Consider the following 15,671-nt stretch of genomic DNA (forward strand, 5'->3'; position numbering starts at 1 on the left):
TTTTCAAATTGGTATGAATGTCCAGCATGTGAGAAGCATGCAAACAAAACAAAAAGAACCTAACTAAAAACAAACACCAAATCAATGGGAAGCAGAGAGCACAGGTAAAATACAGGCTTGACTGTTGACACTCTGGCGGTCACCACAGCCATAGAAGATTATCAGATCCAACTCCATGCAATGCTCTCAACCAAACCCTTTTTCGGAAAGAAATACACAAACATTTGTTTTGAGAATACAGTTTGACCAGCATTTATTGACAAGCCCCTCTCTTCAAATACACGTCAGGCAAGGGCACGACAGACCCAAGGCATTCAGCACTCAAGCAGGCTGGTCACTCTCAATCCAACACACAAACAAAGTCAAACAAAAAAGGAAAGAGACCTTTTATATCTGGATAGCAATCTGTTCTTTCATACGTACTCTTCATACACAATGCTTGGTGCACTTTTTCATTGACACATTATTCTTTTCTTTTATCTTGCTTTCTTTTTTTTTAAGATCACAAAACATTGATAACTTTTACAAAATGGGTCTAAACACTGATTAAATAAGTCACATACAGAATGCCTCATATGAAAAGAATGACATGCGTATATAAAAAAGAGCACTGATGGGGAAGAGGGACTGAAGACTGAACAAAAGAAAACATCCTGGGCTCGCAAAAAACATCACCATGTTTCAGACTGCAGCAGCGGTCAGGTTGCTGAGTGTTCCCATCAAGCCCTTTCATCATTTAAAAAAGACTTCAACCCCCGTCCACCCACCAGGAGAAAAAGAAGCTGGAAAAATACGCTATGCTGGTGGCCAAAAAACATAAAAGGGGGGACGCCCCTGTGTTTCTCTCATGGTTTTAACAATTATCCCCCAACAGGTGCGAGCGTAACAATGCAAACGTGAACTTAAAACACAAGAGAATCAGCATTACATATTTTCCATCATAATTGGCCATCCATTTTCAAACCACTGAATGATACCATAAAACAATAAAAGGAGTTAAAAATCACTTCTGTCTGGACCTTTTTCCTCTTTTTAAAAAAAACTCAAATAAATAAGTGATGTCCTAAAAGTACAATCTTTGGGAGGAAAACAACAAACAGGAAAAAAACATTTTTTTTTACACACACACAACATACAAGAGTGAAAGATTTACAAACATGGAGAGGAGTAGGAGTAGGAGTTGTAGTTGTTGGTGTTGTCCCGTCCCCTGAGCAGATGCATTAATAAATAAGTTCCTCCAGAGTGGCGTATGGGCTCTGATAAAGTGCAGTCAAAATGACAAGGGCCTGGGCTGCCACTCAGGAGCTGATGATGTCAGGGCTGTTGAAACACGGAACAAAAAAGGGACAGGACCAAAAAAAAGGGAGAAAAAAAAGCAGGTGCCTCTCAAAAATAAAAATAAAAATTTAAAAAACAGAAAAGTGAGACACAAACCCACAAAGTGACCACTGGACATTGTTTTCTTTCTTTTTTTTTTAAATGAAAAGATTATGCTACTAAAAATCGGTCAGACAGCTTGTTAAAAATCTGCCAAACCCTCTTCTAGCCTCCCTCTCTCGTGTGTTCCTCTCGTAAAAGGTATGAAAAGGACAGAAGTGTACGACTAAAAACAGACTAGGAAGGGGTGGTTGGGTGGGAGGGACAAACAGAGAACGTAGGTAGGTAGGAGATTCAAGCTACTTTACTCATCTACGGTGGTTGGGGAGGACAGGGCAGAGGAGGAGGAGGAGGGTGGTGGTGTGGGTTGTGGTTTGGGGTGTAGGGGGTGTGTGTGTCTGGGGGGGGTGGGTGCTTTGCGCCCGCCCTCTGAAGATTGGCACAAGGAGATGGAGCCTCACCTGGGCAGGAACACGGGCTTCTGGGCAAGGTGCTCACGCAGCTCGGGGGAGGTGGAGTCGGAGATCAGGTAGCGGTCCACATAGTCCGACCAGCGCTGCAGGAGAGACAGAGAGAGAGAGAGAGAGAGAGAGAGAGAGAGAGAGAGAGAGAGAGAGAGAGAGAGAGAGAGAGAGAGAGAGAGAGAGACAGAGAGACAGAGAAAAAAGAGACAGAGAGAAAAGAGACAGAGAGAAAAGAGACAGAGAGACAGACAGACAGACAGAGCGAGACAGAGAGAAAAGAGACAGAGAGACAGACAGAGCGAGAGAGCGAGAGAGAGAGACAGAGAGAGACAGAGATAGAGAAGTAGAAAACGGTCAAAAGACTGGCAAGAGAGTGTCAGAGGAAAAGCATAGCTGCAGGACACAGGCACACAGGATGACAGACTGGTCAAGAGAGCTGTGAGCAAGCTAGGGAGCAAGCTAGTGTGTACTGGAGGCGATGGTGCAAATCGTAGGAGATTTCAGGAAGGCGCATGAATATTGTCCAATCACGTTCGCTGAATGTTCGCGGAAAACCCTGGTCCAATCCCAGGCTTTGTTGGTGTCCTGTTTCAACCACAGCGAGCACGACGACTACAAACTTCCAACGGGATTATTAATAACTAAAAGCAATTATCACAAGCAAATAAGTAACACGTGTGTGTGTTTATTTTCGATTGTTTAGGTATTTTTGCGTCTTGAAATGGTATTGTGACCCTGCAGCTTAGCTAATTTCTTGTTTATGCTAGCGGAGTTTTGCTAAGCTAGCTAGCAGGGCACACTAGGGTCAATGGGAAGACAGGCTATGGTAGTAGCCCCTGTAATCCATAACCCAGCGATTTAATATCTTTTCTCTCTAATACGTTTTTTTTTAAAACTATATTTAGTTACTGTTAAATGTGTTTATTGTAAACCCCTGACTCTGTATGCTGTGGGAAGAGGAGTGGGAGTGCAGCCCCAAGCCCCAGGGTGATAATTGTACTGTGTGGTAATCCAACAGAACCATCACTAAAACATTGTATCAATCTTCACCTGTCTAGGAGTCATCTTTATTCCAACTACAACGCAACGCAGATTTAAATTCCAACCGGTTACATTAAACGGTGTCCAACTTTAATCTGTTTAATAGCGCAATAATTGCATAGAAAGGTCTTATATTTGTCTTTTTCGGCGTAGTTTTTTTTTTCGACTGCGATGAAGCGATGGCCGCCATTAAACAAATCACAACAAAGCCTCTGGTTGGACCAGGGATTCATTCCTCGAACGTGATTGGACGCTTCCGAGTCGCCTTCCTGAAATGTCCTATGATTTGCACCATCGCGTACTGGAGAGAGGGTGAAAGTTCTGTAAAAGGAAGTGCTACCTTAAAGCAGTTCTTGTCTAAAAGTAACGGTCCTCCCTTTTTGATTTACACATATTTGCAGTACTTAAACGCATTATTCATGAATGTGCATATAATTTTCTTCTGTGTTTTCAGTACTAGGCTGTATTGGTATCAGACTTATTAGAATAGCTTAGCATAATCACTGGAATTAAATTGGAACATTAGCATCAACCACAAGTGATCACAGGCACCAGAATGGTCAAACGACTGGCAAGAGATTGTCAGAGGAGAAGCATAGCTGCAGGACACAGCTCTCTTGACCAGTCTGTCATCCTGTGTGCCTGTGAGCAAGCTCCAACAGGGGCTAAACTTTGGAAACCCATGTGGGTGGCAGTAGCCTAAATGGGACACATTCATGTCCTTTGAATTCATGATCTTTAATAAGCATTGTATTACTAATCGGTTGAGTGTCTGATTTTTGGATCAGCTAAAAGATCTGCCATCACTTTTGACTGTCACAAAAAAACCAACAGGCATTTGTGAACAAGTAGTTAAAAAAAGTACATAACAGCGCTACAGGAGGAGAAAGCCATTTGTAGTTAAAACGTATGGTAAAGAATATTCACAGACATCAGTAACCACCTTATTGTTTAGCACTACACTGGAGTCATGACAGGCAGCTAATGCTGTGCACCTGCACCTGAACATGCATAGCTGAGGAGTCAGGGGGTGTGGCCGACACCACTTATGATGCAACCATTTGCAAAGGTTGTACCAGAATGTGTCCATGAGCGTGTGTGAGGGAGTGAGTGTGTGTGTGTGTGTGTGTGTGTGTGTGTGTGTGTGTGTGTGTGTGTGTGTGTGTGTGTGTGTGTGTGTGTGTGTGAGAGAGGTGGGTAGGAGGGCCCAGCTGTGCTGTCTAGACAGCAAGTGTTACCTCTGCCGGCTCGTCCATGTCCGTGTGCGTGTGCGTGTGTGTCCATGTGTGTCTGCGTGTGCATGTGTGTGTGTTACCTCTGCTTCTGCCGGTTCGTCCGAGTTGTCCTCCTCCGTGTCTAGGAGCTCCACAGCCAGCTGAATGCTCCCTCGGCTCTTCTGGAAGGTCAACTGCAAACACAAACAAATACACAACACATCAGTTTATTTATTATTATTATTTAAATAAAATGATAAGACCTTTTTTGTCTTGTATGTGGACAAGGCAGTGAAAATGAGGCAGACGAAACATTTAACCGACAAAAATAAGTCTATTTGCTTACTCTTTTCCCAAAAACAAGTCTGGTTGCTTTCGTCAAGTCTGGAATTTGTAGTAACGGTGGTGCCGTTAGAAATAGAAATGAATGAATGGCATTGTGTCAATCATGCACTTGTTAGTCAGCAGAGATGTGTAGAGTTAAAGGAAGACGCTGCGCCCAAGTATACTTAATTATCAAGTATTAGCCTCCATTTGGCTGTAAAAGGAGTGCTTTTTCAACATCAACACAATAAAGTCAATCAGTTAAATATTACTTCTGAATATGGAAATATGTGAAAAGGTTCTGCCTATGGCACAAGTATGATTTTACTTTTCCCTTTAAGCAGCAACTCCTCTACAGTTCCTACAAGCCAATGTTTATCAAATCAATCAGTAAATGCTAACAAGGATAAATTGCCCTTAGTGTTTCCAACTAAAGTTCCCCGCTGGCCAGCTGCCAAACCTTTTGTGGAGTAAGCTTATGCTTTTTGTAATGGAAGAATATAATTGCGTCAGTTACTTTCCACTGTAACAAAAAAAGGTCATTTGGATTTTATGCAGCTAATAAGTAGACAAAAGTGTGACGGCAGCACGAGTAGCCTGGCTTAAGTGTCTGTACGTGTGTGTGTGTGTGTGTGTGCACTAGAGAGTAAGTGAAAGTTCTATAAAACTTTGTGTGTAGAGAGCAATGCTGTAAACGGGAATGCTACCTTAAAGCCTCCTGGCTGAGGCATGTGTGTGAGTGCGTGTGTGTAGAACAGTGCTGTAAAAACAGGTGTGCTACCTAGAAGCAGTTCTTGTCAGACATGAGTGTCCTGGTCTACAGTGTGTGCGTGTGTGTGTGTGTGTGTGTGTGTGTGTGTGTGTGTGTGTGTGTGTGTGTGAAAAAGTGTATTGAAGCCGAAATCAAACAACAGAAGTCTAAGGTTAACTGGAGAAACAGACGTTTCGGAGCTAGTCCATTCTCAATGTTTCCATTATCTTGAGTGATTACTACTTTTTGGGAGTGCACGCTCAAAGCAATAACCAAGTGATAAGTGCAGGCGCAGACGCCGACCTTTGTTGGTCTTTTGTCATTGTGTGTGTGTGTGTGTGTGTGCATAGAAAAGTGCTACAATCAGATACACTAACTTGAAGCAGTTTTCGTTTGACACGAGTGCCCTGACTGAGGGATGTGCGCTCGTGTGCCTCTGTGTGCGTGTGTGCCTCTGTGTGTGCATGTGCGCGCGTGTATTTGAACAGCTCTACAAATCAAGACCCACTACCTTGAAGCAGTTCTCGTCGGACATGAGCTGCTCGGCTTTGCGCTGGTAGGCGGCCTCTGCGGGGGAGCGGGAGCTCTGGGAGGACAGGGGCCCCCCGGTGGCCCGGCTGGGGCACTCGCTCAGGTACAGCTCTGTCACCTGCACGCAGATCTCGTCGCTCACTATGTGCTGCAGCTGCAGGATACAGAGGAGGAGGAGGAGGAGGAGGAAGAGGAGGAGGAGGGAGAGGAGGAAGGAGGAGGAGAAGGAAGGAGGAGGAGGAGAAGGAGGAGAAGAAGGAGGAGGAGGAAGAGGAGCAGGAGGAGGAAGAGGAAGAGGAGGAGGAGGAGAAGGAGGAGGAGGAGGAGGAGGAGGAGGAGGAGGAGGAAGAGGAGGAGGAGGAGGAGGAGAAGAAGGAGGAAGAGAGGGAGGAGGAGGAGAAGGAGAAGGAGGAGGAAGAGGAGGAGGAGGAGGAGGAGGAGGAGGAGGAGGAGAAGGAGAAGGAGGAGGAAGAGGAGGAGGAGGAGGAGGAGGAAGAGGAGGAAGAGGAGGAGAAGGGTGTTAATTGGAAGAACAGCAAAGTTGTCGAATGCCACATATAGTCACATTATGCACCGATTTAACAAACAAAACTTTTAAAACTTTTTGTCTCCCCCAAGTCAAGTTTAAGCTCAATATGATATTATCTGTGTGTCAAATGAGAGAGAGAGAGAGAGAGAGAGATTGAGACAGACAGAGAGAGCGAGAGAGAGACAGACAGAGAGCGAGACAGACAGACAGACAGACAGACAGACAGACAGACAGAGAGAGCGAGACAGACAGACAGACAGACAGAGAGAGAGAGAGAGAGAGAGCGAGACAGACAGACAGACAGACAGACCGACAGACCGAGCGAGCGGTGGGGGCTGGCAGGGCGGGTATTGTTGCCACCTACCTGCCTGACGATGCTCTGTATGAGCTTGTCCATGGTGAAGGCGATGTAGGCGTGGATGGTGAACATCTCCCGCAGCGAGTCCTCGTACTGGGACGCCTCCATGTTGCCGTCCAGCAGGTTACGCACCATCTCCAGGAAGGCCGAGTAGTACTCATCCACCTCAATATCCACTATTGCACATCAAGCAAGCACAAGTAAGTAAGTATTCTATAGAATTCTGGGCGTCATTCAATACAATATGGAATTGTAGAATCTTGCATTGTTATAGAACGCATTCTTTTTATAGAATGCTCAAAAACCCACACTCTTAAACAGCAAGAACTGACCTAAGTGCTGTACAGTGTAAAAGCTAAAATAGTAAAATTAAGCAATACTAAAAATTTGATTAAAAACAAGACAAAGTCAACGGCAAGAATGAAACACATAAGATACAAAAGGCCTTCCACAGTGAATAAAAAGGCAAGATAAAAAATTAAGATAAAAAAAGACAAAAAAAATATATATAAGCTTATATATATATAACAAAAGCAGAAAAAAGGATGAAACTAGGAAGCAAAGGCCAATATGTAGAAATGTGTTTTAAGTCTGGATTTAAAAGTAGTGGTTGTAGGAGCAGATCTGATGTCAGGGGGCACAGGTACTCCTCCAACTCAATATCCACTATTGGACACCGCAACCAGAGAGAGTAGAGAGAGAGAGGTTCCATTGGCCCATTGTTTCCTGGTTCTATTATGACCCCCCTTAGGCAGACCTAGGCAGACCTAAGGACTGTTCTATTCATTGTAGGAGCATTATGACACGCCCCTTTAGGCAGACCGGAACCTGGTCACGTAAGGTGCCCATAGAAACCTATTATGTTGGGATATCTCTATACTTAAAGAATCTCTGCCGCAACCACAACACACATACAGGTCAGTACAACCACAACACTCAGGTCAGTACTTCTCCACCTCAATATCCACTAGTGGACATCGCAACCACAACACCCAGGTCAGTACGACTGGCGACAGGGCGACTTGGTTTAGTCTTAGTTAGCTTATTCGGTTTAATTTAGTCAGGGACCATTTGCAAAGCAGTAACTAAGAAGTAAATAGAGGACTTTTATGGGCTAGTCTCAGATGACGGAAGTAACGTCGGCGGAGCTTTAGCAGCAGAAAAGCTATTCGGCTTCTGTTGATAATAATAAACTCCTGGACTATTTACAAACTTCCAAATGCTTCGTTTTGTGAGTACAGACCATATTTGTAATACTGTAGAAGTTTGGTGTCGTGACATGTGATTTTTGTGGGGTAAGTGTGGAGATAGTGTCCAGGATCCATATGCGCTTGTGCCAAGCTATCCGGAATAAACATTGAATAACTCTGTAACTCTGCTGATGTAAGCCCAAGCCAGAAAACACTTCGGGTGGATTAATGGATGGATGTCACGGTTCAAATGGCATTAGGGTGAATCTACTCCAAACCATTGCTTTAAGCACGGTAAGTTTTTGCCTTTAGTTAGCCAGCTTTTTCTGTTACAGAAACTTTTGCGGGGCACTTGGTTGATAAAATGTTTCTGCTACCTCACTTACAGTAAACACAGTTTTAACAACAATTGACAATAACACGCACTACACCTACATCGATTTCCCGTGCATGCTGTCACGGGGGGGAAAAGTATACTGAACCTTAGGAATCCACCCAGCCGTGAAGCAGCCAACAAGCAACAAGCACGCTGAACACAATATCTGCCTTCACAGACTTCTCTGCAAGCAAGCATTCCTGTAGCACTAGAGTAGCAGATTTGGAAGAGTAGAGGGGTTTCCTGCCAGATGGGCCAATCCTGGGTACGGAAAGTAAAACCCCCTGGCCTGTCACCCAAAATAAGTGAGGTCACAAAGTGGTTGGATCTAGCGATCTTGAGTGCTCATTTAAGACACCTGGCAGGATCAAATCCAAAGCAAGGCTTACTTAGTTGGCAAAAACACACTTTTCAAATAACCGCAACATCAGTGAGCCAAGTGACTGTGGAGGAAGGTGTGTGTGCTTGACATTCATGTTAGAGAGCAAAGGTAGCAAGATGGTGTGTGTGTGTGTGTGTGTGTGTTCTTAGTGAGGTCTTTGAGGTGTAGCTGGATGGCAGGGATGTCCCCTTCTCTCTGCGTATTCGTGTGTGTGTGTATGCATATATATATATATATATATATATTAGGCATGGTACGGTTTGCGTTGCAAACCGAGACCGTACGGTTTGCATGTCACGGAACGGGGTAGTGGGCAACCGCACGGTGCCCACGGTTTCAAAAAAAAAAAATAGAGTGACCACCGGCGGACGACGCTATTAAAATCCTACTACTTTTACAAGCATAAAACACAAAGACTACGTAGGATATTGAGTGTGGAAAGACGGATTTCTATCATCCAACTGAAAGACATAATGTAACAGCATGCGCCAGCTGACTAGGCTACAGTAGCCTACAAGCAAGTGCAGGTCGGTCAGCAACGTCACCCTCTCCCCCCTCTCTCTCCACGTTAGCGCAAGTGACTGTTCCCAGCCTTTATGCTGACCATTTTAAATTAAATGAACATGAATTTACAAACAATGACAGATTAGCAGAACAAAGTAGACTATGACTTACGTTACAGTAGCCTAGTGTAGGCTATATCCACGTGGCATTGAATGGGGATTCCGGACGGCAAAATGCGAGATAATTGAACATATCCATCAGATTCACTGTGCTGTCCTTAACTGCAATCAACTGTAGGCCTAATTATATGTAGCTAGTTAAACTCTGATGGACGGAAGGGGACTTTGTGCTGTTGCCTAGTTAACATTGATGTTTAACACTATAGGCTAAAAAAAATAAAATTTGACTGTTTTAAAAGGCTCAGCTTCACAGGAGTTTTGTGAAACATTCTTGGGCATACACTTCTAAAAAAACGATCTTTTAAAATTATTTGTTACCTTAACTTTCACATTTTAACATAACATAACCCTATCACTTGTTCACTTAAAATTGAGTTTGACTTCTGATTTTACTTCTATGCTTCTCACGGCCGGCAGTTTCATGATAGGAAGCAACTGATTCATAAGCGCAAAACTCGCAGAAAGCGGTATCAAAATAAAAGTCCAATTCGTTCTCAGTGTGTCATTAACCAAAATAGTCATACTACACTGACCTAATGGTCCCATTACCTACAGGAGTGTAGCTGTTTTATTTTTACACGTCAAATGTGTTATAGCATGTAATATTTGAATATTTGTCAACTTAAAAGTTAGGACTTAGTTCTCCCTTTTTGTGAAATAAATGGAAGCATGTTAAAATCATGGATATCTTTCCTCTTTCAGTTGGGTCAAATGAAGTCAAATTCAACATACCCATGATAAGCTTCCATTTTCATTCAAATTTTAATATAATACATTTTATTTAAAAAAAAAACAAAAAAAAAACAGAACCGTACAAAACCGAAAACCGTGACCTTGAAACCGTGATATGGACCGAACCGTGACATTTGTGAACCGTACCACCCCTAATATATATATGTATGTGTGTGTGTGTGTGTGTGTGTGTGTGTGTGTGTGCGTGCGTGCGTGCGTGTGTGTGTGTGTGCGTGTGCGCTTCCTTACTGGGCTCTTTGAGGCGTAGCTGGATGGCGGGGCTGTCCCCCTTCTCCCTGCGCAGGCCCAGCACCTCGCGTTCCCAGGCCCTCTCGCGCGTGTCCTCCTCGATCTGCCTCTCCGCCTGGCTGTAGATGCGCAGCAGGCGCGCGCACAGGATCTGGTGCAGCCGCAGGAAGACGTACCAGTTGTTGTTGGCGTACAGCAGGTTGTAGGCCTCGTCGCAGTTGCTGCCCGTGCCGCGCTGCGCCGCCGCGCTGCTGCTGCCGAACAGCAGTTTGGAGCGCTGGCCGCTGCCTCCCGACCCCGACCCCGACGCAGCCGTGCCGTTCGGCCTCTTGGTGGCGCCACCGGCACCGGCACCGCCGCTCCCCTCCTCTCCCCCCTCGCCATCCTCTTCCTCTTCCTCTTCTTCCTCCTCCTCGGCGTCCGAGAGCTCGCCGCGGCGTGCGAACAGCATGTCGGGCAGGAAGTGGTAGATGACCTGGGGACGGACGTGGTGGAATGGTTAGGTGCTCTGGAGATTAGGGTTGCACCGAATCCACTTTTTTGAAAACTGATACAAATACGAGTACATTAATGTGTGTACTTGCCGATACCGAGTACCGATACCGATACTAATATCGTAAAAAATGGGTTCAAATTGCCGGTTAAACCTCCACCTTCCTCCTTTGGATAAAAGAGTCAGACAAGCATTGATGGGCAAAATGGATTTATAGTTAGTTAGTATATAGGGCCACATATTCCAAATTACCTCTTTTTACCTGTCCAATTCAACTAACCAGCAATGACCTGGCTGAATTGGACAGGTAAAACCAAATCATCTGGAATATGTGGCACTTGCTTGTAACTAATGAATCCATGAATTGCTGCATCCCTGTACATGTCGTGACCAGGGGGGGGCGCTGTGGCGCAGCACGCTAAGCCCCCCACATTTGGGCTCACATTGCCCACGGGGGACCCCGGTTCGAGTCCGGCCGGGGTCATTTCCCGGTCTCTGTGTCCCACTCGCTTCCTGTCACCATCTCAGACCGTCCTATCAAATACAGGCATAAAAGACCCCTAAAAAATATATATTTTCAGAAAAAGTAAATGCAGGGGTGATGGTGAAAAAAAATCCTGAGCCTGAACTTTTTCCCCTGCTCTAACGACGACAAGATACTGCATAGTGACGTAACGTAGGCCTATTTTGACACATTATTCAAACATTTAATAGCCTGTGTATGACCATTATTCAAGCCCGATAGTAGAAAAAAACCCTGAACCTGTAAACACTTTGAGATTAGAATAACCTAATGGCTAATTATTATCAATGTTTTTATTTTTGCAAACTCTGTCAAGCCTGAAATCAGGCATGGAGCCTGAATACTATCAGCCCTGTAAATGTGGTGATCAGAGACCTGCTTGATCTTGTGCTTGTCGTCCTTCTGGATGCCGGCCTGCCGCTTGACGTGGTGGATGATGAGGCCGGCCGCGTCCTCCAGGATGTGGCCGTCCTCGTACGGCAGCGACATGTGGGGGCCGCTAGGGGGCGCCGTGCTGGGACCGCCCTCCTCCGACGCCTGCTCCTGCCGCTGGGGAGAGGGGGGAAGAACAACAAAACATTCTTTAAGTTGACACCACCTTTTATCGGGCACCCAAAGTCATTCATTTTTTCCCCCAGAAGTTGAGCGCGCCCTCTAACAAACTTGGAGAACATAAGTCATTGTAACTTACACTAATGTAAATTACAACAACAAAAACCCCTACTAGTTCCCATGGAGATTAGTACGATAATCTTTAGGGAGAATGAGACATACAGTGGGAGAGGGAGAGGGAGCGAGAGCAAGAGAAATGGGGGCATATGACATTCATCGCAAATTACACTAAATACACAACAGCAGTCATTAGTTTCCATGGTGATTACAATGATTACAAACTATACTAGTATTCAAGAAGAGAGTAAGGGCAATCTTTAGGCTGGAGACAGAACAGAAGTGGGGGCAGAACAAAGCCAGTGCAAATCACACGAAGTACTACTACTACTACTACACAAGAACAGTTGTTACTTTCCATAGAGATCAACATCATTACAAACCACCACCATAACTTTTTAATCTGTAGAGAGAGCAACAACAGTTTCTGATAGAGAGCCGCGTCAATATAAAGTATGCTGGTATACAACAGCTGGGATGGCCACAACAGTGCCATTATAAACTACACCATAATACTTTTAGGTTGCCGTGGAGTTTCTCAGCTGACACTAAAATCAAACTGGGGGGCGTGTGCTGTCAAGTAGAGACCTAAACTTAAAGAGCTTTAAGTATTTCCAACAAGAGGCATGTCTGCTGGTACAACAACAAGAGCAATTCAGCTAAGCAAAAAGGTGCTATACCTCTCTAGCCTGATTATCATCGACTTTCAAATCTCTTCGAAACTTGGTCTGACCAAGACCATAACCATGAACTCTTCCCAAATTACATGGTTGACCCGCCTCCCAAGGTTTGCTATTGGTTCACTGGTGTCTGACAAAGTGGGTGGAGTTCCCGTTTTTTTTCGGGAGATCAGAAACAATATTTACATTGCTCTTGGCCTGACTAGAAGCAACGGCGAAGGTGTTGCGTCACTAGGAGGGCGCGGCCTGGCTAATACCCCGCAGCCATCAACAGAGGGTGAAACGTGTTGCAGAACCAGTGACTGGATGAAGCAAACACTTGAGTCATACATAAACACTACGCAAGCGTGAGTGATTCACACGTAAATATTTGTTGCCGGTGAAATGCATCCATGACAAATAGCGACAGCAACAGTTTCTAAGTGTCATTGTGAAGAATGTACACCTCTCTTGATAGGCAAAACATTTCAAATAAACCACACGTTCCCAAACTCAGCCACAACATTTCAAACAAACCACATGTTCCCAAACTCAGCCAAAAACATTTCAAATAAACCATTATGTTCCAAAAACTCCACAACAACTTACCTCATCGTACAAAGTCTCGATTTCATTGAGCAGCGTTTTGGAGCGGAACACCTTTGTGTCGTTCTGTTTGAAGTTAATGCCCTGGTGGTCGAGAGACTTGAGGTAATACTTCTCATTCTGTTCCCTCCAGATCTTGTTGAAGCCCCTCTGGGCTTCCCGCCACTCCTCCTCTTTTATCTTCAGCCTGTGACACACACACACACACACACACACACACACACACACACACACAAACAACACACACACACACACTATGTTCACTCAAGTTTGCCCCCAGCTTTCCCGCAACACCCAAACACCGAGATCTGGACCATTACATTACATTAAACGCATTCAACGCTTTTTTTTATTCAAAGCGACTTAGACTTATTTTTTTAAGTACAGGGTATTGGTTACAGTTCCTGGAGCAGTGTGGGGTTAGGTGCCTTGCTCAAGGGCGCCTCAGCCATGGAGTGAGATAGGGAGTGGAAAGGTAGGAGTCGAACCTACAACCCTCTGATCTAAAGCCCATCTCCTTAACCACTAGGCCACAGCTGCCCTAAATCATCATAGAGTCCATTCTAGGGATGCAAACGATTAATCGATTAAAAAACATTCATCGCAATTAATCGACAATTCAGCTGACAAGAGACCCAGGTGAAATGGGTGTGTGAAGAGGGGTGTGTGTGAAGAGGGGTGTGAATAGTGGGAATATTTAAATCACTTTTGGATTTAAGAATTGAAATAGAATTAATTTAAATGTGGTATTTTATCTCAATATTTAATTAAAATTTTTAGATTTAGCAGGTTTTTTTTCTGAGAAACATTGAGATTTCAGGGGGGAAATGCAGCTTATCAATTAATCGTAAGTCGATCGATAAGACCATCAACTAATGATTAATGAATGAATGAATCGATAATTTGCATCCCTAGTCCGTTCCATTATTCAAACTCCAGTCCTCCCTTGTGCTTGAGGCCTTGTGATGACGTTGCAATGCAACAAGCCACAAGTAGTGGACTGGAGTTTGGATAATGACATGGACCCATACAGTCAATGGGCTACAATATGTCACAAAAAATCTCATCGTTGTGCCATTTCCTCTATAATTTAAGACAACTCCAGATCCTTATCTGAGCACATTAAGGCATCATTTCCTTGTCATCTTACAAATATTACAGCACTTATCTTTTAAAATGAGTGTTACAGTATCTCCATATCCAAAATCATACTTATTCTCTGAGGCCTATGGTCCTTAACCACCCTGCCCCCAACCCCACCTCTACCCCCTCCTCTCCTCTCTCTTTATTCCCCTGCCCATTCTCCTTTTGTAAAGCGACCTTGGGTTACTTGAAAGGCGCTATATAAAACCAAGTTATTATTATTATTATTATTATTATTATTATTATTATCATCTCCTAAGCTTAAGTCATATCACCTACCCCAGGTGCTAACCGCAAACAAATAATACCAGTGGCGTACCTCTTGAGCACGATGGGGACGGAGATGGCGGGGTTCCTCTTGAGGCCGTCGATGATGTCGGCCGCCTTGTCCCCATATATCCTCTGGATGGCCTTGCGGTGGATGGTCTCCGAGGTGCCGCCCATGGTGTTGTCCAGACGGAACTTGGCCTGCTCCTCCGCCGACATGCGGGACAGCTTCTTCTGCACACTCTCCAGCACCCGGATGGTGGCCAGGTTGGTCTCCAGAACCACGTCCAACTACAGGGGGGAGAGAGGAGACGTAAATGCAAGACATGGGCATTTACAGCAAAGGCATGTTTAAAAATGAACAACAAATTAAATTAAAGCCGAACAAGTTACCACAGGCCTGGACTTGAGCAGTTATGGCAAAGTCTTATTTAAAAAATGGACTTGAATTTATTATAAATAAATGACGTAAAAAAATAAATAGATGCAAGTAATCTTAAAAGGGTGTTGATGCGGCACTTAAGTTTGCAGAATCGCATTGCGCTGCTATTAATACCGGCATGCTAAAATACTGATTTCAGTGCCACAGTGCAGCCACATTAAAGGGACACGGTGCAGGGAATGGTCAAAAAAGGTACTGAAACTATGCTGCTCATAGAAATTGGGCTGCCTATAGCCAAATTTGATCTTTACATGAAAGTTCACTAAGTAATAAACAAATATTTTCTAGTATGGTCCAAGTACAGTCATTTTTGCAGCTAAAAATGGCTATTTTTGGAAATTCAAAATGGCGAACCATGGAGAAGATCCCCCTTTTCATGTATGAAAAGTGCATTTTTTCCAGTCATAATGAATACTTAGAATTTGATGCTGGTGGTAGTATTCATGAAAAAGGTAACGTTAGTGAATGTGCAGCATGGATTCTGGAAATAAACAACTAAAAATCTCACACAGTGTCCCTTTAAAACTTGATTTGCAGCCTGCAGCCTCTAAGATGTTTGTTGTTGTGCATTTATCCCCAGCCTCTAGAGGGAGAGTGTCAGTGTTGCTCACTGTGTTGAACGTGACTGCATTACCGCTTCTGGCCACAATTCTAGACTTGGCACGATT

At 44.3% G+C, this 15,671-nt stretch overlaps 1 protein-coding gene across 2 annotated transcripts in view; it reads right to left on the minus strand.

Annotated features, from left to right (window-relative positions):
• The window catches only part of sin3ab (SIN3 transcription regulator family member Ab), a 29,240-nt gene that overhangs the window by 4,046 nt on the left and 9,523 nt on the right, over positions 1–15,671 (minus strand). For both annotated transcript variants that reach the window (XM_063188446.1, XM_063188447.1), the window contains exons 13-20: positions 14,614–14,852; positions 13,155–13,338; positions 11,593–11,766; positions 10,202–10,676; positions 6,596–6,765; positions 5,683–5,856; positions 4,198–4,290; positions 1,839–1,933 (exon numbers count right to left, since the gene is read on the minus strand). In XM_063188446.1, the coding sequence (XP_063044516.1) occupies positions 1,839–1,933; positions 4,198–4,290; positions 5,683–5,856; positions 6,596–6,765; positions 10,202–10,676; positions 11,593–11,766; positions 13,155–13,338; positions 14,614–14,852 (1,604 nt within the window). The remainder of the gene's footprint in view (positions 1–1,838; positions 1,934–4,197; positions 4,291–5,682; positions 5,857–6,595; positions 6,766–10,201; positions 10,677–11,592; positions 11,767–13,154; positions 13,339–14,613; positions 14,853–15,671) is intronic.

This window comes from Engraulis encrasicolus, chromosome 22, assembly GCF_034702125.1.
Source record: "Engraulis encrasicolus isolate BLACKSEA-1 chromosome 22, IST_EnEncr_1.0, whole genome shotgun sequence".
Classification (NCBI taxonomy): domain Eukaryota; kingdom Metazoa; phylum Chordata; class Actinopteri; order Clupeiformes; family Engraulidae; genus Engraulis; species Engraulis encrasicolus.